The sequence below is a fragment of the Atta colombica genome, unplaced genomic scaffold (genome assembly GCF_001594045.1).
Source record: "Atta colombica isolate Treedump-2 unplaced genomic scaffold, Acol1.0 scaffold21, whole genome shotgun sequence".
Lineage (NCBI taxonomy): Eukaryota > Metazoa > Arthropoda > Insecta > Hymenoptera > Formicidae > Atta > Atta colombica.
The window spans coordinates 427,919-451,216 of NW_017259305.1; the positions used below are offsets into that span (position 1 = coordinate 427,919).

At 34.6% G+C, this 23,298-nt stretch overlaps 1 protein-coding gene across 1 annotated transcript in view; it reads left to right on the top strand.

Annotated features, from left to right (window-relative positions):
- LOC108687612 (RNA-binding protein Musashi homolog Rbp6) overlaps window positions 1-23,298 on the top strand; it is a 453,571-nt gene that overhangs the window by 165,954 nt on the left and 264,319 nt on the right. Inside the window, exon 3 of the mRNA XM_018193468.1 lies at window positions 15,668-15,709. Coding sequence (XP_018048957.1) covers window positions 15,668-15,709 — 42 coding nt within the window. The remainder of the gene's footprint in view (window positions 1-15,667; window positions 15,710-23,298) is intronic.

The following is a 23,298-nucleotide window of genomic DNA, read 5'->3' on the forward strand; positions in this document are numbered from 1 at the left end:
TTTAACGTTAATATTAATATTAATAATAAATTATAAATAAATATTAATAAATAGATACATTAAGGATGAATTTATTTATTAAGTAATGATACTTCCGCTATGCGATCTTATCGAAATTATTGGCGCGATGTCTGTTTCCTTAAAGGACCAATTTCCGGCTATCGGGCATGTTCGAGGCGAGGTCAGGGTCAGCCGAGATCGATGAGAACGATGTTAACGAGGCGCTGGATGCGCGAACGGAGATATTCCGAGGCAAGCGTTATCGTTTAAGGTGGGACGTGACGTCGAAATGGAAAGTACGAAGGGAGGATCGACGTGGGGAAGGACAAAACCACGCGTGCGAAGCATTTGTAGCACAAAGCTCGTCAGTGTGCCGAGAATGTTTTGTAGGGGGGAGGGAGGGAATAATAGCTTGACTCACGGAAGGTAGGTAGGATGAGATACAGGGTGGAATCTATTGAGCTCATCGTGCGGCTGCTACGCGCGTATTAACACGTCATAATAATTACGAATGTAATCAGCGACGCGCGCGAGAGTTTCCTGAATCGCGCATTTTGCTTTCACCTCGGTTGGCCGCCTCTTCCTCTGAGGAAGAACGGATTCGCAACGTAGACAAGAGATCCCTGCAAGAGAGTGGAATAAAAGTTTCAGCATGGAACGAAGGGAAGATTTTGCCAGGGATTTTCACGCTATGATATCTCACTACGCCGATTTATGTAATGAGACTGAAGCTCATTCATTGAAAGTCCGAAAGTAAACGAAATACGGTGCAATTGTAAATAGAGAAATTGACAAGTGTATTCTTAAATAATATTTTTAAAAAGATAAGGTCTCTATTGGATAAAAATAAGAAATAGAAAAATTGCAAGAAATGATTACGAATTATTAATAGCACACAGTGTTAGACTTTCTGAATAAATGCTACGTGACAGAATTTAATTGTTGAAGAAATACAGTTCTCTCTCGCTTTTGAAAGTTAATACAATGGTGCTTGGTGACTTTGGTCCAAATGTTGGACTTAATGGCGCACAGAAAATACATACAACATGGAGGAGACAGTTTCCAAAGAGAAACATTATAATCCATTGTACAAGTTAGAGAACGAAGAGCGAGGGAAAGTCTTAAGTAATCGTTAGAAAATCAATGGCGAGTTCTCAGGCGGTGTCTCACGGACAATGTGCTATAATCCACGGTCTCGAAAGCCGAAGAGGCTGCAGGCTTTCCCACGAAGTAAGCGGTTAGGCAGTAGGGAATCGGGGAACGTGCTGGAAACGCGGAAGCATGTCCTCCATCATCGAAGTTGGAACTTGTCGGCTAATTGCATAGTTCGCCTTCTTGCCTGCAAACATCCAAATTGTCAGGAACACTTGGCCGGACTTGAGCTTTCCTCTCTTAATCTTTAGTATTTCATATACATTTAGTTCAGGTTTTATCTCCGAAACATGCGTTTTATTATATAATATTTAAGAAATTATTGCGTAAGACTGTATATAGCAGTAACTAAAGCTCAAGGAACAGTGATGCTTGTTCAATATAATATTTTAAAATATACAGGAAAATAAAAAATTTTTACCGGGATGAACACTGAGACAAAAATGTCAAAGTATTGCGAAGCAAAAGTTAACTTTTTCTTCGACATTTATTAGTTTTGAAAAAATTTGATTGTGATAACACTGATGATGAAATATACCTGTCTTGTATCTCATTTCTATGAAATATATCTGAAATTGTGAAAAAAATAAAATAAAATAGACTGCTTATTTGTACTAGGAATAAAATTTTTTTGCAGTATTTAAATAAATATTTCAGTGAAACAAATATATTTCTTATAAATAAAGTTTTAAGTATGTTTTTTCTCAGTATGTATAAATGATACCAAAACTTTTGAATTCCATTAATTTTGAGTAATTTTCAATTGTTGATAACATCATAATAGAAACTCCGATAATTAAATTATTTAACATCAGATATTTAAGAGTTTAATTTCTCATGCATTATTTATGCAAAAAGAAATACAATTGATTGCAGCTTAATTGCGTGAAATGCGTATATTGCATATAAGTGATCGCAAAAACGAACATCGAAAAATATTATACTAAATACATGTAGTCTTATAATCATCCATCGTTCGAGAAATCTTGACGATACTAAATAGGATTCTTATCATTGCGTAAAATATTCTGCCGCGAAATCAAAACAGAAGCGGGCGAGACAGAAACGTTGTTGTTCCGGCCGCTTAAATAATTCATAAGCAATATCGCGCCGTGGTCGCGGTCACGTCTTGACTTCCCTTCTGATTGGCTTGAATTTACGAGCCATTGTCGCCTGATTGGCCGCGCTTGTGCGACGGATGGTGGCTTCGTAAAGAAAAGCACTTTATCGCCTGGGAGCATTGACGTGCCAGCGCGGGCGGCCGGGCGACATAGTCGGTGGAGAAAGCATGAAACGCTTTCGGTAATTCTTCCAGGACTCGCTCATCGTTCTCTCTCGTTTCTTCGCCTTCAACTACGTACCCGATTCAGCTCCGTCGAATTCCTCAGTCCTGCACAAAAGCCCTTCTTGAGGTTCCCGATAGAAACGGGAAACAGCGCGCTTTCGTTCCCATGTATCCTTTCTTCTTTCTGACATTTGCTGCCGTTTGTGCGGTATTTGTCGGTACCATTTCATTCGCAAGGTGATACCGTCAAATATCTGCTTTTACCAAATGTACTATGAGATCGAGTACTACGTGATTATAATCCTTATTATTAATATTATAATTTCAAATTATATTGTCGATTGGCATTTAGACTGCTCGCGGGTTGGTGAAGTAAGAAACAGGAAACCAAGTTGAAAATGTCGGCCGAAATGTACAAGTAAATCTGCTTTAAATGATAGAAACAAAGGTGATAATATAGGCCTTCATTTTACTTTTTGTACAATTTTTTATTTTGTAGTTACATTTAAGTGAATGACAGCACAAATGAATTTGTTGATTTAAGTTTCATATAAAAAAATATACTTAAAATGATTAAGATAAGAAGTTTAATAAGAAAATAAGAAAGATTGTTTAAATGAAAAGAGATATTGATGTGATTTCTGAGTGCCATGGTAAAATGAAGTCTTCCCTATATTTTTAGAGAGTCAGATTTTTAAAAATCTATTAGAATTTCCCATGAAGTAAGCTTCAAATAGCTTGAATTTATAGAAAATTTTGAATGTATTGAGATATTATCAGATTCAGAAGTTTTCTTTTGAAAATGGATGCGTTCTCCTAGTAATACTCTTACTTTGAATATATCCTTGTAAATATTTATCATAAGTATATTTCTTTCCCGCTTGGTAGATATTTCTGAAGACTTCTTGAAACTACTTTAAAATGACAACCATAAAGATTAAAAAATCCTGTGATCATATATATTACACTTGTTAAGGAGTGATATAGGAACATTGAGAATATTGACAGAATTTATATTTAATTATGTTCCAGCAAAAACATAGTTATTTAAGCTTATTTATCGAAGTTTTTTTATTTCTTTAAAAATGAACAGTACCTTAAAAATTAATTTAGGGTTAAACTCGTTATTTATAAACTTGAACTTGACATTAAAAATATGAAAAAAGTTTGATGTATTTCGTAATAGATAAACATAAATTATCTGTAAAAAAGTCGCGCCAGTTGTAGCTGCATTGTTGTACAACTTCGATACCCATCCAAGAACAATTTAAAATCTTTTTTGCAAGAGATGTTAATTATAATAAAATTTTAAGTGAGACCTATTTTATTACCTTTTCACATTGTAGCATAATGTAGAACTAGCATAATGTAGGACTTGCAACAGGAAATATTATGAATTTCTTTCTGATTTCTCGATTTTTTTTATCACATTCTTTTAAATTATATAAAATGTGTCGTGTGAAAGTATTTGGTGCAATGCCTCAATATCATTTGGCGAACTCCTGAGTTTCCTGAAGTGTCTTCTTCCGCGACGGCGGCGCGAGTTTGCAAAAGGATATTATGCCCGCTACACGGGTTGTAATTTTGGTTCGGTCTGGTAGACCTCGTTGCCCGTGACATTTTGACGCAAGCTCGGAGAGCAGAGAACGGTGTCCGGAGAGCGGCTGCGCTAGGCAGTTATGAGTTGCTTAATTGTTTTGTCACTGTTCGTCGCGACAGCAACGTCCTCGTTGTCGTCGCTGTCGTTGTTGCTGTTGCTGTTGCTGTTACGCCAGAGGCGGAGTTTCTCGAGATCGTTTTCGGAATAGCCGAGTCGGCTTGGCCTCTCGATAACTTGAGTCGCGAAGATTCTGATGTCCGCAATATCGACAGGAAGGATTGCATTGTTCGCCGAAGACGAAGTTCTCGATAATCGTAGCAGGCCAACAGTGACTCGTATAAAGTAATTCAACGTCTTGATGATGAAGTCTTGAGATGTATTCGTTAAACTTTCTGAGATTATTACATTGTGCAGTTGAAAAATGTGTGTGTTAAATTTAATACATTTCACGACAATAATATATACGGCTCATTCAAATTTTTGTATTAATTTAACATAAAATGACTATACATTAACAAGTAATACAGAATTATTAAAAAATAATATAAAAGCAAAAAAAATAATATAAAAAAGATAATATCGATATAATTTGTAAGCAGATCTATTCTGATTTCTTATGTAGTTTTTCTTTTGTATAATAACAGAAAAAATTTTTTAGTATAGAATTATTTAAGATTAATTAATTATTTAATACATATATATCACCTGAGTCGGAGAACATTAAGAAGCATATTCATGTAAAAGCATATTCATACCTTAATAGAAAAACAAAAAGCAAAAAAAAACAGCAGCCAATCAGAATTCACGCTGATAATAAGCAGAAAGCCAAAATTGTTAACACGAGTTCTGCTCGCTGCATTTCTGCTATTTTTCTGTCAAAATATGAATGCGCCCTAAGAAATTGAACTTAACGTTAGGATTTATGGAATATAAGAATATTTATTATTTGTGGAATGAATATTATTATATGTAATGTATTTTATATTATTCATTGAAGTGCATTCGTTAAAGATCGAAACGTTTGAATTTGTTTTGATTACTGTAAGTTATAAGATTTTACAAAATCGATGCACGATAATTAGCTAGACTCGAATAGTCCTATACATTTTAAAATAATTTTGAATTGTATTCATTGGAGCCATTATTATATATAATTTTAATTATTTTAAAATTTTAATACAAAATTTTTATAAGGACTGGAATGAATTGTTTTCAACACAAATACAAAATGTTTTTTAATTATGCAAATTCTTATTATTAGAAATTGTTAAATTTCACTTATGCTTATATTTTAACATTACAGGCACATTATTTAGTATAAAGGTAATTTCTTAGATTCAGAATCTTAGACTTTTTATTTCCCTTCGTGAGGTTACTCGTGTCAGTAAAGTATGTGTTAAAGTTACATAATTTAACCTATTATTATTGCATTTCACTTTTTTATATATAGAAGGTTGAAATTAAGTAAAATCATGGTTGAAAACTATTCTATTATGACGTGACTTTTTAATAGAAGTATAAAATGCGATCCTGATTGGCTGAGGAATACAAATCGAGGGAGAATATAGGTTAATCCTTAAACGCTACATAACACATACTTGGATATGACATCCGATACATTTTAATTGTTTATAACTCAAAAATGAATATATTGTAAACAACTTTATATTTTCAATCGCTAGATATTAAGAAATATAACGATATCAAGTAAATCTTTATTAATAAAAAAATGTTAAGCAATAGAAAAAGTATTGGAAAAGAAAAGCTGGGTATACATATATGTCATATCCAAAAGAAAACATTTAAGGATTAATTCTGTAATGTAATATATTTAGTTTTTACTTCAAAATCTTATTTTAATATCACAGAGACTCTCAAAGCATTTAAAATATCTTAAATATTACATTATGTTTTTTTGTCGACTGAATTATTTTCTTTTTTAGTAGCAAATGTTAAAGTTAGTAGTAAATGTTACTCTGGTAAATAATTATATATAATACATATACTTGGTATAACAACGTATTCTGCATCGGCATAACTAAATATTTTCTTAGTCTTTTATTCGCCGTAACTTTCTCTGTAACTTTTAATCATTATTTACTTGCTTTCATATCTCTTTCTATTGCTGTCGGTGTAAAGAGCCATCCAGATGGCAGCCGTTAAAGGTACACCGTGATATTGGCTGGCACCGAATGTCGGTGACGCTGTCGAGAAGACTACTGACAAGCATTGTTATTAAAACTCCGAAGAATCGTGAGCTCGACTATATAGAAACGCAACAAACGTCTACCGTTTGAAAACTTGGAATAAAATATTTGCAGAATATTTAAAACAGAAATCAACATATCTTGAAAGCAAAACAGTATTTTATTTAACTAATAAAAGATGAATTGCAACTTGACTATCTCGGTAAACTTTTGTCATTTCTTTTTAAAGATATAAAATAAATTCAGCTTAATACAGCTTAGATGCATATTGCTTAGTGTTAATTTATTAAAATTATTGCGCAAATTTTCCAATAAACGAAAATATATTTAAGCTAATCTTCATTAATATCAGCGTCTCTTTTATGTTTTCGATGCATATTCCATTAAAAATTTCAAATCGCGCAACCGAATGATGAAATCGCATTAAGCGAACCTCTTTCGTCGTCAAACGAGACGGATTTCCATTGGCGTAAAGATTTTCCGGACCTCGCTTCGCCCCAATCGCGATAACGACGTATTTGTCGGGCGCGAAAAGTAATGTGCGTTGGATCGAAGTGGTAGTCCATTTTTATCGGCCTATACATCTTGGAGAGTATGTCGCAAAGGGTACCTTAGTACGCAGCTGGCGCGAATATTAAAAGCAATCGCTCAGTCGCGCGTAATAACTGACCGCCAGTATATAGCGTACAGTCGCACTTGCCTACGCTTTGCAATCCGCGCAATTGTATAAAAAGAATAATAGTTTCTCATGTTTTTTTCTATTTAATGTGAAGCTGTACGGCGCGATGCAAATTTTCATATAATTTTCAAGAACTCTATAATAATCGCAAAAAAATAATAATCAAAAGGTGTAATATTTATACTTCAATGTTCAGACATATTAAAAGTTTTAAGATAAACGGATAATATATTTAAAGAGAAATAAAGTTGTGTTGCAAGGCTCACAAGTATAAAGGTTTTAGTTTTTAGTTATCTTTGAACTCGAATTTAGTATAGGATATTTTATTAAGGATATAGGATGTTTTATGAACTATTTCTAAATATTAGAAACTTAATAAAAATTTTAGAGATTGTCTTTACATACTTTCAGATACTTATAATGAAATCCAAATTCCAGTCACTGAAGCATTATAAAGATTTTAATTTGCAATGAATTTATTTAATATCTATTTCAAATTTTGTTAAATTCCTAATATTTTGATAATAGGTATACTAAATAAATTTGTTGCAAATTAAAATCCTTATAGCTTTGGATTATTTTAGTGACTCTACTCTAAAAACATGTAAGAACAATCTCTAAATTTTTTTATACACAGGATATATTTTAATCAGTGCATGCGAATATCTCGAAAAGTAGAAATTAAAGAAAAAATGTTTCAGACAAAAATTTTATGATTTCAAGGAGGAAAGAAGGTAATGACCTTAGTTGACTTTGAGATGTTTGTTAGATCGAGGTTATATAAAATTTTTCAAATAAAAGTCCCAATTTTTTATTCCATATTCTTATAGCTTATTTCAAAAGCTTTCCAATTATAACGCTATAATAAAGTACTGTTTCGTTAAGTAAATGTCAAAATATGATGATTAAAAACTATATTATTAGCGGCATTACGTTATTCAAGTGAATCCAATTGACGGCTAAAACTTTTAAATATTGTTCGGAATCATGACCTTGATAACATTCATTAAGATCAAGGCCTTTGGAGATTATTCCTTTTATTTTAATTTTTACACTATAAATTTTCTGTAGTGGAAAATCACGCTTTTTCCAATCACAAAAGAGTGATAAGAAAGCTTAGGTTCAAGTGCAATTGCGATGAGCAGTTTTTAGCGTAAAAATGAAAATAAAAGAAACAATCTCCAAAGGCTTGATCTTGATAAATGTTATTAAAGTCATAAATAACATTTGAAAGGTTTTAAATATCCTTGGATAATGTAAATGCCAGCAGTACTATAACTTACAATCTCATAACTCAAAATTTATTTAACCAAAAATTATTTATTATAACGTTTTAAAAAGTTCTCGAAATAAGCTACAAAAATATACAAAAATATGCAAAAAATGAACGTTCGATTAAAAAAATTTTTGTAATCTTAACCTTAAGGACATCTCCTCAATCAAGAACATTATCTTCTTTCCCTCTTGAAACAAATATCTAATACATTTTTTTTAAACTTTGAAATACATATTCTACTTTTTGAGATATTTGCGTGTATTAATTAAAATGGTTTACCTTGTATATACTAATAAAATACTACAATAAATATTTGTGCAAAAGTTTATTTAGATCCATTCATTAATTTAAAAGTTATTGATCTAAAATGTATTGTAGAGAAATGTGGTCATTTTGCTGCATAAAACTATTATAAGCCAATTTATTTGTTGTTTTACTTTTTGCAGTTGACTTCACAGATTAACATCGTCAAAATTTATTGAATAATATTAGCTGATATTAACAATTTTTGATTGACTATTTGATTGATATTTGTAGCTGATACCGTATACACAAAATATCCTTAAAAAAACATAAAAGAGGCTCGTCCGGGATTTGAATGCGAAAATGCGGGAATTGAATGCGAACCTCTCACTTCGGTTGCAATAGATCCTGGGTTCAAATCCCGGACGAGCCCCCTTTTTGTTTTTTTAATCCTCCGGAGCTGCCATGGGTCTATAGAAATTTTTCAATTATATTTTTCATATTACAAATTTTTCTGCAAATTTGAATTATTATTATTAAAATAAATGATGTTAATATTAGTATTAATATTGGTATTAATTTTTTTTATATAAGTTGTGACATTTCCGCATTTCTAGAAATTAATTAATATCTTTTAATTACAATAATATAAATTAAATAGGTTTTACAGACCTAGCTATTAATAATTGTATTACAGATTTTAAGGTCAGCTTCAATTAAATATTCTATATTGAATCTAAACTCAAAAATAAGTGAAGACTTAATTAAATTTTTTGTTTGCATCAGTGCGATATAATTTTACTCTTCTTTAAGTATTATCCATTTATTAAAAATTCTCAATGTGTAAACAGTGCGTAAGTAAATGTCTTATTTCTATTATATCTTTTTAGATTTATAATTTTTTTTGTGATTATTATAGAGTTCTTGAAAACTCACATAAAAACTTTGCATTGCATTTTACAGCGCTTCACATTGGAAATGAAAAAGCTCCGAGATAGAAAAAAAGATTATTATTCTCTTCCCACAACTATGTAGATTGCAAAGTACAACATAGGATATTTAATTCTAAAAGTATTAAAGTTAAATAGATTACGCCATTCTAGTATTATTTCAGAAAAATTGATTATTGTGTTTAAAGTGTTTGACAATTTGTTTAAAATCACATTAAAACTCATCATTAACAGATGAGATACAAGCTCGACGTGTGTTAGCGATAAATTTTCTGTATAATCACGTTTTCAGAGAATACTCATCGAGGTAAAAGTAGAGGGATGAGATGAACAAAAATGGGAATGAAACGACGATGTTCTGTCATTGTGGAACTATGAAAAAAGCGCGCGAATAACAAAAGCGTCATTTCGTTCAAATCTGATTGTGAGTAACGCGAAAAACATTGCTGACAAAATCATAAATTAAATTAAATTAAATTAAATTAAATTTGTATATAATTTTTATTAAATCCTATCAGTATTTTGTATATGTGTGTGTTTTTGTCAAAAGAATATGATAATAATAGATAATGTGTGAATTTTTTGTAGAAGAATGTTGATATTTATTTCCATCAAAGTGTATTCGAATCTTAATAAAATTGTAAGAACAATTTATCCTTCATTGAACATTAACAAAGAGAAGACTAACTATCTTTTTCCCATGGATGTACTTAGATAATGTCTCTGTTCTCACAATGATGACGTCGACGATGAGATAATGGGAAGGAAACGGGAAAAAGCGACGGCAAGTTCGGCACGGTGGAAATGATCAGTTGCAAAATCGCGGTCGCGTATTTGCCTTTAATTTGCCGAGCGAATTAACCAGGTATTTGAGGCGGGCAAACGATATCGCACCGTTATCATCGATGCTGAGGATAGAAATGAATCGCGACGATCTCTCTCCGAAATTTAATAATAATTCTCGTCTCCCCTCCCCTCCCCCTCCCAAAACCCCACACATCACCAAATATGACATCGCCGATGAATTCTACATTGTATCTATCAGCAACGAGACTGGCCGCCTCTCTGCGCGAGTTCGATGTTGTCCGAACAGAGATGGAAATTCGGAGTAGAAATAAATTATAAACGCGCTCTCTGTTTAAATAGCTAACGAGCCAATGGTAAAGTCGCGCCGCCGTAGAAATAGAAACTACGCGGTGGATAAATAGCCAGAGAATTTTGTCGCTATAAAGAGTGTTCGGCAAGGAGATAATTAAAAGAAATTTCTTTTTTTGTGATTTGTGATTTATCTTTGGTATTAAGGAAAAGCTGCTTTTTATTTCATCGAAATAATGGTGACAATAGCCACTTAAATTCTGAAGATATTATTAAGAACATTATTGTCGTAATTGCTGTTCGATTTAATCCTAATTGGTATTCGCTCTGAAATTTTATTAACTCACATTCGCGAATCCAGTGTTCATTTTAATTAATGTATCTTTGCTTAATGTAATTGAACGATTTTTTTCGTAATTTTAAAGATCACAATTTGAATAATAATTAATTCGTGTTAGATCGACGAGAATAAAGCAATTAAGAAAAATAAATCTATTTTCGATCAAAGTGGATCTTAGTTTTTAAATATTTCAGAGTAAATTTATATACTTATTCAATTCTGCAAACCGTTGAAATCTTTCTTAGTCTTAAAACGCAATCATAAACAGAACTAGAGTAGTAATATTATACATTAAATTAATAAGTAATTTAATAATTTTTGATGCTGATAATTTTAGAATGATATTAATAATTTGATGTTAATCTAAGCATCTAAGAAATCATTTAATTTATTGTGAAAAATATTGTCGGGATAAGATCATGTAATTTAAAATTAAGCGTTATTGTAAAAAATTATTTGTTGTAAACAATTTTTCACAAAGCAATTGAAGAAAATGTCCGGATCTACTGCACCTGCAAATATCGATTAGGATTAAACATTAAGTTGCTATTACATGTAAAAATAGATCCGTACATTAGCAGAATTTTCAAAAATAGATATTCATTGCTTTCGAATGATTTGTGTGTCCGTCGGCTTTGGAATTTGGTGAAGTTGCTCGTAATTCGAGCCAGAAATCATTCGTTCTCGGCGTTATAATTGAAACTTTAACATTATACGTCTCTTCTGTCTTTGATATGGGCGCGCACGACCACATACCTCGTATAACAGTTTAACCAGCATTCGAATTCCTACGGAATTAGTGCGAGTTCGCCTGTGAAATTTCTCGTTCGCGTTATCCGCGGATGCACAGTTTGCCCTGGAAGAAATGAGGCGAGGAGCGGGGGATTGAGGTTTCGGTGCGAGACCACCGCTTACGGTCGCGACGAGGGGATGGTGGCGAAGAGGTGAACGGGGATCGCGAAGAATGGCGTCGTGAATTACTTTTCCAAATGCTCCCGATCCGACTCGAGGTTCTCCTTTCTACCGCGCCGCTTCAGGGTAGAAGCATCTAGGGGTAGGTGGCTCTTCCAATTTCCAGGCGTGCCAACCAGATTGAATTTCTATCGTCTTCGACAACGACGACGACGACGACGACGATGACGACAACGACGGTTGGCGGCCGATCATTTCGCGAGATATCGGGTAACTGGGTTATGTTTGCGAAAATGGCTTCGAGCCTCTCGATTTTTCTCGGTAATGCTACCTCTCCGTTCCTAGTAACGTTCTCTTTCTCACACTTGTGTCTTCGCGCCTCTACATGTTTTTCTGTCTTCTTCGCTCTTCGTTTCAGTTTCTATCTCCTTGTTACCAACTCTCTGTTCTGCCCTCGCGAAACCATTGTTCGATGAGACGAATCGAATGAATGAGACATCGAAAAATCTTACGTTGATCGACTGAACGACCACGAATTGCGTCTCATTGACGTCTATTACATCAGATAGAGAAAAGCAGTTAATATCTCTTTGGTGTTTATTATTATTTTGCAATGCAATTTATTTCACAAGGAAAAGATCTTGAATTAAAATTAAACATTAAATTTTTTAAATATGTCAAATACAAGCATAAAATCGATTCAGAATAACCGAATCAAACTGACTACGGAAATTTAATTAAACGTTAATATTGCAAAGGAATAAAGTTGTGAGAAATAAATGATAAAACCTGTAATAATTTATATTTAATATTACAAAGAGATTAATTTTTGACTAGTAACTAAACTTTTCCGTTTTGTTTAGTCTTGCGTCTATGAAATAGGAATATCATCGGTTATTCCAATTTTTCAATATGTATATGTATCCAGACCATAGTCATAGCTCGCAACTTCGTATTCTCACGACGGAGGACGTGTATTACGAAATCCGTTGCAAATAGCTCCTACGGGTGCAGTAGTGAAGTTTGAGAGGCACTTCCTTCATCCCCGCCTGCTTTTCCCTTATATCGGAAGACGAGATCAGAAGAAGAGGTATTACCAAAGTGAAAGAACGGCGGGAAGACTTTCTCTCGTCTCACGTCTCTCGTCGTCGTCGTCGTCGTCGTCGTCGCCGTCGATGTCGAGACACTTCTCTTGTCCGGGAGCATGCGAGCGACCGGTGTGAACTTCGCCGTAGGGGATTATGCAAACGGGAGTGGTTTCTGAGTACGGGAAGAGAGATAGATAGAGAGAACCCTGTGCCACGTTGCGTAGGGATGGATGATGACGGTGACGGTGTCTGGTGGTGGTGATGGCGGCGAGTGGGTTCCCTTGCTTGTCATTACCACGTTTGTGGCTTCCACCGCCCGGGGTGTCGGTCGCTCTCTGTTTCGAGGAAGCCTGGTGCTAGAGAATAATTGTAAAAACTCATTCTCTCGGTTTTTACAAAATATACTTTTTTTATAGTCAATGACGCTCTTAAAACTAAACAACTTACAAGCGCGCGCCAAAAACCACACGCTAATCTAATAATAATCGAGATCGTTGTCTCACGAAAATGCCCAGTGTAAAACAAAAGAATCAAAATTTTATAAAACTCGAAAGGATACGGACAATAGGAATCAAGCGCAGAAAACGTCGCGCAAATAATATATCTGAAGTGTGAAACTTCTTTATTCACTAAAACGCGCTTACATGTTTCGGTTCACTTTTGAGCCTTCCTCTCAGAGACAACATAAACTAACATATATAAAAACTGTGAATAAAAGTTATCCCGTTATAGTGAATTCCTTCTACATCCAGAATATCGGAATTAAAACCAAAAAGAGTGAAAGAAAAAGGAAAAAGAAAAAAAGAAAAAAAAGGAAATATCGTAAAATAGAATATGGAGAACTAATTTATCAAATAATTTTACAATTATAATTAATTATCCAACAAATATAAGGATGCTCACCATGCTCACAGCACCATATCGCAAACATTACTATAAAAATAATTCAAGAAGAACCGATTCCTGATAATGTTGACCAGTCAGCATCAGATACAGTGAGTCATTTTTTGTTTTTTAGTTAACAATTTTTCGAGACAACAAATGGAAAAATGTAACATTAAAGCGTTAATTCCAAGAACAAGAAAGTTGGAAAGTAATCGATAAACACGCCAGAAAGACTCACTACTGCATATGAACGACACTGACTGACTAGATGTGACTACTCAAGCCTTTATATAATAGCTTGTCTATGATCGGGAGATAGGCCTTGGGAACCCCTCTGTCTGCAGGTCGAGACTATGCATCTGTTTCCTGATGAATATCATCTCCGAAATCAAATCTCTTTCTGTAGTGACTCCTCGTCCAGTCAAAATTTTATAGCTTGCATGAGTAAGTTTCCGCGAACTGCGGTGTGGTAGGGCCATTTTGAAAATTTCTAGAAAATTACCACGTGGTTGTTGCATTACTGATTTAAAATAGAGTATTTTATGTTTACATTGTCATATGTAAATCAAATTCCTATAAAGAGTTATTTGCATTAATATTACATCGATAATCAGAATTTCTTATATTTAATTTATTTTAATATTTTTGTTGAATGTGCGGTATATTTATTAATTTTTTTCTTTTCTATAAATATATTTTACATTTAGAAAGAACCTCTATTATGAAATAGGTTTCTAGTACGGCCAAACGATGACAACATAGCATGATGAAATTCAAAACTAAGTAGTCACGTTTAGCACTGAATATGCATTGAGAATGCGGAGAGAGAGAGAGAGAGAGAGAGAGAGAGAGAGAGAGAGAGAGAGAGAAAGAGAAGGAGAAAGACAAGAGACGTTGTTTCATTTAGCATTACAACAACTGGCAGAATCAGCTGATCCCTTCACCGCGTTTAAGTAGTAGGATGGTATTTCCAGATTCTAGTATTAATAATAAATACTCCTGCGGATTTCCATGAGCTTAATATTCATGATGTTGTTTATCTCATAATACTGTAAGTAATGCAAGTATACAATGATGCGCACAATAATGCTAATAATACAAATAATGTAATATTAATATAATATAAATTTAGTTTATATTATTATGATATTTTTGATGATTATATCAAATCCATTTCATAATCTTAAATAAAGGAAGATATTAGTTTTAAAGATTTGTTGGTATTAAAGATTTGTCGGTTTTAAAGAAACAATAGACACGTCTAAGTGAATCGATTCATCGCGTTAGAATTTATGCATCTGTCGCACCGGAAATTCTGTGGTTTCGTTGAGCGGTCAGAACAGTTTCAACCTTTTTAGTAAAGCGCAAAACGTAAGGTGCTCTTATGTTCAACTTAGTGTTTGTTCATGCCCCTCGGGATCGTCCACGAAGTAAAAAAAGGCGGCGGCAGTGGCGGCAGAAGCCGAGGTTTCGGTTAGTCGGTTCGGGCAGGAATTCTCGAGCACCTACTCTTTATTACTATGTAATTAATTGTAATGGGGATTTCAACTGGGAAAATAGTCCTCCGAGAGCTTCCCCTTTTGTTCGTTTATTCTTGTTTCTTCTCTTTTGCACGTTTTCCCACTGCGTTTGCGTGTAATACCTATTTTCATATTGTTTCTTCTGTTTGCCGTATTTTCATATTTGTTTCTTCCCTTTGCCTCCCTTTCTCCTACAAAACTTGCAGGTGAACAAGATTTGTCTCCGAGTTTGAATTCGCATGTGGCGCATAATGTTCTTTTCGTGGTTATATCCTCAGTGGAACTCAGAGCTTTCGAGGCAGTTTGAGATTTATCATCGAGAAACTTAAACAAGTTAATATATATAAATTTTTATATACGTTACTTCATGACATTTTTCTATATTAATTATATTTTAGTAGGTTATATAATATTTTCGATGTTTCTTTGTTTTAGATCGACCCAAAGGTAGCATTTCCTAGGAGAACACACCCAAAGGTAAGAAAAATTTGTTTGTTTTTATTGATATTATTTTATTGCATTATTATAATTTGAATTTCTCTTTCTACATGTATCATATATGATATGTATTATTTAATCCTTATGTAAGTAAAGGAGCAAAAATATGACAAATTGATATGTAGGCTGTTCAGAGAATATTTTAAAAAATTTTAGTTTTATATTTTTTACTTTGATTATATTATGTTATGATTAAATTTAATTATGCCTTAGAAGATGGGAATGTAAAAATAATGAATTTTAAAGCTTTTGAGTATCTGGACAATACTTGTCATTTCTCTTTCCAATATAAATTTTTAAGAAAAATATGCTGTGGTTATTCCTATTCACTTAGGCCCGTTTCCACAATATATGGCCGGCTACCTAAACATTAAAGATTATCACAAAATTAATTCCGTTGAGTGATGAATCTCTTGATATATTTAGGTAGCCATATATTATGAAAATGGATCTTAAAGATTAATAATATAGTTGCACGACGCAAGATGATGAATATAACGAATAACAATTAAATAAAAGTAACTTTTTTTATATTTAAAATAATATTATTGATAGAAATATATTATTATAACAAAGTGACATAAACGAAGCGTTTCTGAAAATCACCATTACGGACATTATCGGAAACGATTCTAACATGAAGAATTGAAATGGTTCATCCATTTGCGAGCGAGTTGACGGTGACGTTTATAATACCAATCCTTTCGGCCTACGACGTGGCAGGATGAAATAGCGGGTTAACGAGAATTACTCGTAGCTTTGCTCGTACGTTCATTTGGAATGCGGTGTTTTTGCCACGCATAGAAAAAGCACGGATGTGGAAACGCGTCGGCAGAGTCGACGTAGGGCGCGGGCGGAACAGCTTAAAAAGTCAAATGACGACGCGTTCAGAGGGCGTGATTGAAGAGGGAATAATAAAGCCGACTGACCCTAGCAATAAGAGTAATTAAACGTAATTCGCTTCGAAACCTGGGATTACTTCCTTGCCGGCGACGATAATCGTGGCAATGGCTTTAGTCGCGCCGAGAAAACGCGCGGAAAGCATATAACGGTAGGTGGAAAACGCGAAATAACTGATAGGGCAAGCAGGATAGAATAGTTGTACGAGTGCACGCATACAAAAGTGATAAGGATAGAGTGACGAGAGAAATTTGCGCGACTTAATAATGTAAATGTCAGGCATGCGAATTACCGGCGAGCGACTGAATTGCGCTAATTTTAATTGTATCCTTTCTCTTCTTCCGGTGACACATTCTCTCTCCTTCTCCTGCTCCTCTTCAACTCTCATTCTGTTGCTATTCTTCTGTTGTATTCTGTATCTATCCTACTGTTATTTTCGCAACTTTTGTCTACCATTGCATTTTATATGTTTTTATAACACGTACGTGCCAGCTTCTTCACTCACAAATCCCTCTTGACTGACCCTTTCAGCGTTTTATTTGGGTGACAGAACCCGAAGGGACATAATTTACGACGCGCGTGTGGCTGAAATTACGACCTGCGAATGTCGTCGGTAATCACGCGTCTCGACAATCTGAGAATAAGGTGTCTGGCAATCTCGGGCTGAGAAACATTTGCCAGAAATCGGGAAAACAAATTTTGAATTGTGAGAAATAGAACGTTTTGGTGCAGACTTGAAATCAGGACAAACGTCACTTTTATGTTGCGTATGACAACCTTGCTTGGAAGTTCCAACTAAATCTCATCTATCACAAACGCAGAATGTTTCAGTGCCAAAATTTTGAATCCCAACTTCGGAACTTTGGCTGTGAGAAATAAAATATTCTCACAAATAATATAAAGCGGAGATAACTCGACAAGGCCTCAAGACAATTTAATATCGGAGATAGTAACCTACATATATATCTTTTATTCTGTGTATGATGATTAATTTTCGTTCTCTGATGGGGTTTTAAATTTATTTCTTTCACTATAAAATTAATCTGATTTGTATATCTTTTTACCTTATGACTTAAAGTTTAAAATTTATGTCATAAGGTAAAACGATCGTTACGACGTAAAAATCAATCATTGGTATTATAAAGATTATTTTAAATATGAAAAATTATGATATAAAGATCTGCCGAATAATCCTTAATATAGCATCGTTTAAGATGATGTGATAAACATTATACTAAAAATTTATGCTCATAAATAGGGTAATGAATTTTGATTTATTAGAGATAGAGGAAACTTAGATTTAAAATCTGAGTCACGAATAATAAGACTATTTTAATATAGATCGAATAATTCGAACTCTCGCGACATGATTCAATTGATGACTTCATAATCGAAGTTTCTAGAACTAATATTTTCAAACTTTCTGAATGTAATATACGACATTTATTCTGCAGGTTATACAAGCTAATATGAGAATGCATATGATGCTCGAAATAATACAACTGGCATTGTACGTTACATGTAATGTTTGTAACGAGTGTAACATACGTATACAGCTTCAACGTTTTGGGAGCCGGATATGAAACGAGAGATGTAATTTTCATAAAATAACGCCAGCTTTTCCCCAAGCGTCATTTTTATTTTACATCTTCGCGTTGCAAAGATTTGAATAAATTGTGCCAATGCACGCTTCGAGATCGGAAACTATGCCAGGAAATTATTTTCCACTCGCACGTGTTGGCGCGATTCCGTGATATACGGCAACTTACCGTAAATATATTACAGAGGAGATATGCTCTATTTTATATTCGTGCGCAGATACACCTATTAATGTCGCGTACACGCATTAATATCTACTTGCAAACGTGTAATTTCAGAAAATCGATAAAATAAATTTCATATTTATTGTTCCTTGAGTAGGGATCTGAATATGAATCTCAAGAATTTGTGATCTGTAATCACGTATACGTCGCGTCGAGTATAACGCGTATAGTCTGGAAACAAGTCTACTCGATTCTAAGCACTCGACTGTAGCACGTTCAACTAACGAATGCTCTTCTTGTTATAAGAATGAGGTTAATAGTCCGCGATTTTGCTCGGCTACACACGATGCGATTCCGCTTCGCCTGGAAGTCAAGTTAATATCACTCGCGAGGGCACACAATAGGACACTTAATACCGCCGGTTCGTCAACACCCGAAACGCACGTTACTACGTTAGACCCGCTGAACTTTAGGAGAACGGTACCCACCGCAAAGTTCATTGAAATGTCACCGAGTGCTCCCGCGCTCGTCGTAACAACCTCCTTGAGACCGCATGCCGGAAGCGCTTTGTTACCGCACTTCCGGTCTGACGGAAATGGCGCAATGCTCTTCCGACACGGCGGAAAAGTAGCGACAGTCATTACCGAGCCCCTCTACCCCCTTCTACTCTCTTTACGCCGCTCCTTTGCTTCAGTCCTTTGCTGCCGCTCCTTTACGGTGAACGCACGAAAAAAGACTCCGGCAAGGATTTTACGCTTTTTGGGAAAATGCGAGGAGTACTTCAGATAATTGTCTGAAAGTTTCGTAGCCAAGGAAACGAATTGAAGGCACAGACCTGCTCGCGGCAACTAGAGATCCATTTTTAATCAAGGATACATCATATAATCTTTCTCTTTTTATGCAGGAAATTAACATTCAAAAATAAATGTCGCTTATATCTGAGAGAAAATATCACAGTGTCAAATGCTGCATATACACTTGATATATATTAAATGCTAAGTAAACAAAATATTTCGTTAGCATTTAGAAATTTGGTAATAAAGGAGTTGAAATTTTTTAAAAAATTTGCTATAGATAAATTAATATTTTGATTGCTAAATCTATTTTAAAAGTATTTTTTTTTTGAGGTAAAACAAGATTGAGATAATAACAAAATTCAATATTAATATTAGAAATAACATTAAAATCCTTAAAACGGATTAATTTTGTGGCAGCATAAATAGCAGCTTTTAAAAATATATCTGTTTGGTGCAATTTATTTGATCTATTTCATTGATCCTACAAACGCAAACGTCATGAGTGTGCTCAGTGTGTTTAAATGTGAGAGTTGAACTATAACATAATTCAGGTAAGCAGGGAAGGTTCTCGTTCGGTGATAGTACAACACGATAACCCGTCGTAACCACGATCTGGAAAACTATAGCAAGCTCGAGGATAAGGGACGGATAACTAGTGCAACGCATAAACCGCGCTAGCCATCGATGGTGTGGCGTCGTCCCCTTAGTCGGGAGACTGTTCGGGACAGTAATGGCTTCGCCAACCCCCGGTATAATACCCACTTGTTACTGAGTAGTAATATATATATATATATATACGCAGACGTTGTATATATGTATACATACGCGGAGGATATTACTTCAATCGCTGTGAACTCGAGAGGCACCGCGAAAGAAAGAAGAAATGGAGATGCAAAGAAGAGGGAGGAAAAGATGGAGAAAACGAAAAGGAAGAAGAGAGATACCGACAAGAAGAGTAAGAGTAAAGAAAGAGACGGAAGAGAGATAGAGAAAGGAAGATAGATGCGGAAAGAAGAGAAAATCTAAGAAAGGAGGGTGGAAAAGCTGGGATAGTTGCACCATGTCTTGCGTAACGAGCTGTCGGCTCCCCAGGGTGTTCAGTTTTCCCTTCACTCGTTTCTTTCTTTCTCTTTTCTCCTTCTTTCTCTTCTTCTGTCTTCCCTTCTCTTTGTCCACCATAGCAATATCTCTACCTACGTACCCTTACAGTCATACCGCACACTCCTTCTTTCACAAACTCGTTTTGTTTTGTCCGTTGAGTGAGAGATATCCACTCACTCGAATCGAACGGGGCGCCAAGTATATCGTTGATACGCAGCAATCCCCGATCGCGCGACAGCCTCCTCTCCGCCGCGCCGCATCGTCGTACTTTAATGTTATCTTATATGATTTGTTTGACTTTGCCTCGCGAAACCCTCCGGCTTGTCGTCCCCCGTGACGCCTTCGTTCTTCTTCTCCAACGAGCACGCGCGTGCAATCCGAATCGTGGAACTTACACGTTGCGGAAATAACTTTTTCGAAACATCGCGAAACGATATCCTTTTTCCTCAAACTATCGAAAACTGCTCGGCTACGTTTACGATTTATATACAACAAATATCTAAAAAGAATGACAAAAAGATTAAGGTGTATAGTTAAAAGAACAGATAAAGAAGAGCACATAAAATATAGATTAGATAGTAGATTAAGTAACAGATTATAGATTAGATCATAAACATTGTATGCTTGGTTGAGACGCTCTTCCAGTACAATTAAATCAAATCTTAACTTTTAATTCTAGGGGATTTAAAATAATTAGTTATTCTATTGTATTCAGTTCTTTTGTGGATATAAATCCAACCAGTTAAAGATTAACTTTGTAGTGTAACTTTAAGAATGAATAAAAAATATTTAGCATATTATGTAGTAAAATCAGCAAATTTCATAAATATTTAAATTACAGCTTATGTTATATTCTCTCGTAGTTGATTGCAATATTTTTTTTAATTTTCACGAAGGTAATTGCACTAGAGCAATATCATTGCAATTTAAAGTTAACTGCAGAGAAGATTTTTTTGTTATAATTCTTTAATTATACTGTGCTCCAATTATACCTACCACGCTATGCGGAAGGTCATTTCACAAAATTTAATCAGTTTGGAATAATGAAAGAATGAAGAATCGTGAAATATTAAGGGTAAAGAACTTCTTTAGAATGCGCAATGAATATGTAAAAGAAAACTCTAAGTTGAAATAATTAGCTAAGATACGAGGTTGAAAAAGAAATGCAATAACTTTGGAATACATAAATTTGCACAACGGCACGTCGTACGTAAGTGACACAAGAGTCGTCAACGGGGTTGAATGTTAAGGGATCGACCGACGTCATTGAAGGGTTCTCCCACGAGGCCTATTCGTAATTCTGACCGGAGCAAGGATTACAGATGTGTGCATATCCTTTGGCCAGTCCTGGTCCCATCTCGTGCTTGCGTCCCTTGGCTCAAAAGGGACCTGTTACATACATCTGTGCAGAGCTAAATATGCTCCCGGGCAAACTCCCTGGTCGGCATTAGAGTGAAATCCCATGCATTTTATACGCGCTCGGGTCATTCAGCGCAACGACTCGTCGGTTATGGCGGCTGTGTACCCTACGACAATTTCCCCTGTCCTCTCACTTCCACGTAGCATCTTGTGGACACAGGCTGACTCCGAGGAACCCATCCCCTTGTCCTTCACGTAACCTTCCGCCGAAGCCTTTTCTCCTTCCGCGCCTACTTTCCTTTTCGTTCGCTGATCTTCCGGCTATACGGGCGAGAAAAACACGAAGAAAGGAGGATGACGTGAACCGGAGGTAGAATGTTTGCGTGGCGTAAGTGGCGTCTCTACACTCTGTGCAATGTCTTTCCTCGTCCCCGAAGGTCTCCCCAGTCTCGAGCAGAGATTGTTCACGCTATTTGTGCTATTCGAGTGCGTTTATGATTGCGGAGCTTCCCGGGGGAGTTTATGTGTTCCTCAGAAAAAAATACGTCGCTTCAGGGTCACGCTTGGAATACGAAGAATATCACTTTCGCCACTATTAGCAAAATGTACTTCTGATATACGGATATACGGATACAACTCGTAAAGCAATTTTAATCTGCCACAAACGTACACTGATATGTCAGATACTCGTATACTGACTGACTCGTGTCAGATTAGTATCGATTTACTGTTTCCAAGATGGACTCGGAAATAGTCATCTGATTTTTTTACGTAAACGATCTAACGTATCCTTACATTTCAATTAAAACTGCTATTATTAACAACATATTTATATTGTATACTATTAATTGTTTTCTGATTTATTATAATATTTAGGAATATTATGGATATGGATTTAGTTACAATCTTCCGAAAAAGATAAATAAATCAAACAAATATTAAATTATCACGTTAAGAAACTTATTACGACAGTATTTTTAAAAAAATTAAGATTTAATTAATATGACGCTTTTTTTATTGCAAGTCATTTTGATGAATTTGCATATCTAAAAATTTATAATACAATAGAATAGTTATTAAAAAATACAAGAGAATAGTTATTAAAAAAAAGAAAATATGTTAAATAATATATACATATATAAAGCAATATTTTACAATTCATATTTTTTCGCTGCTAGAATATAAAAATATCTCAAGTGACCTGGGTTTTCGGGATAATATTAATAGAAAATATTAGTCAACACTTTTCTTAACTTTCTCTTGCAAAATTGCTTCTAAAAATGTGCTAACGTATGGTATCTGTACTGATGTATTCTGTTAACCAGGATTAATATACAACGTAATAGTACTTTAGTTCAATATTTATTTTCTACATCACAAAAATAATGTTATGCAAAATAACTTATGCAATCCTCGATTCAAACAGTCAACACTGGGGAATATTTTGCGAAAATTAAAGAGAATAATTTGTTAAATTACCGTGGCCAAGTTACAAACGAGCGAAATGACTGCGACGGTCGCAATAATGATCGGCTTCCGAAGTTACATTGTCCGAACCTGCCCTTTCCTTTGCGATAAATCGCCGAGTTAATCTTCAAGGGAACTTCCTAAAACGAACGACCGCGCACTTACTACGCCCGCGTATACT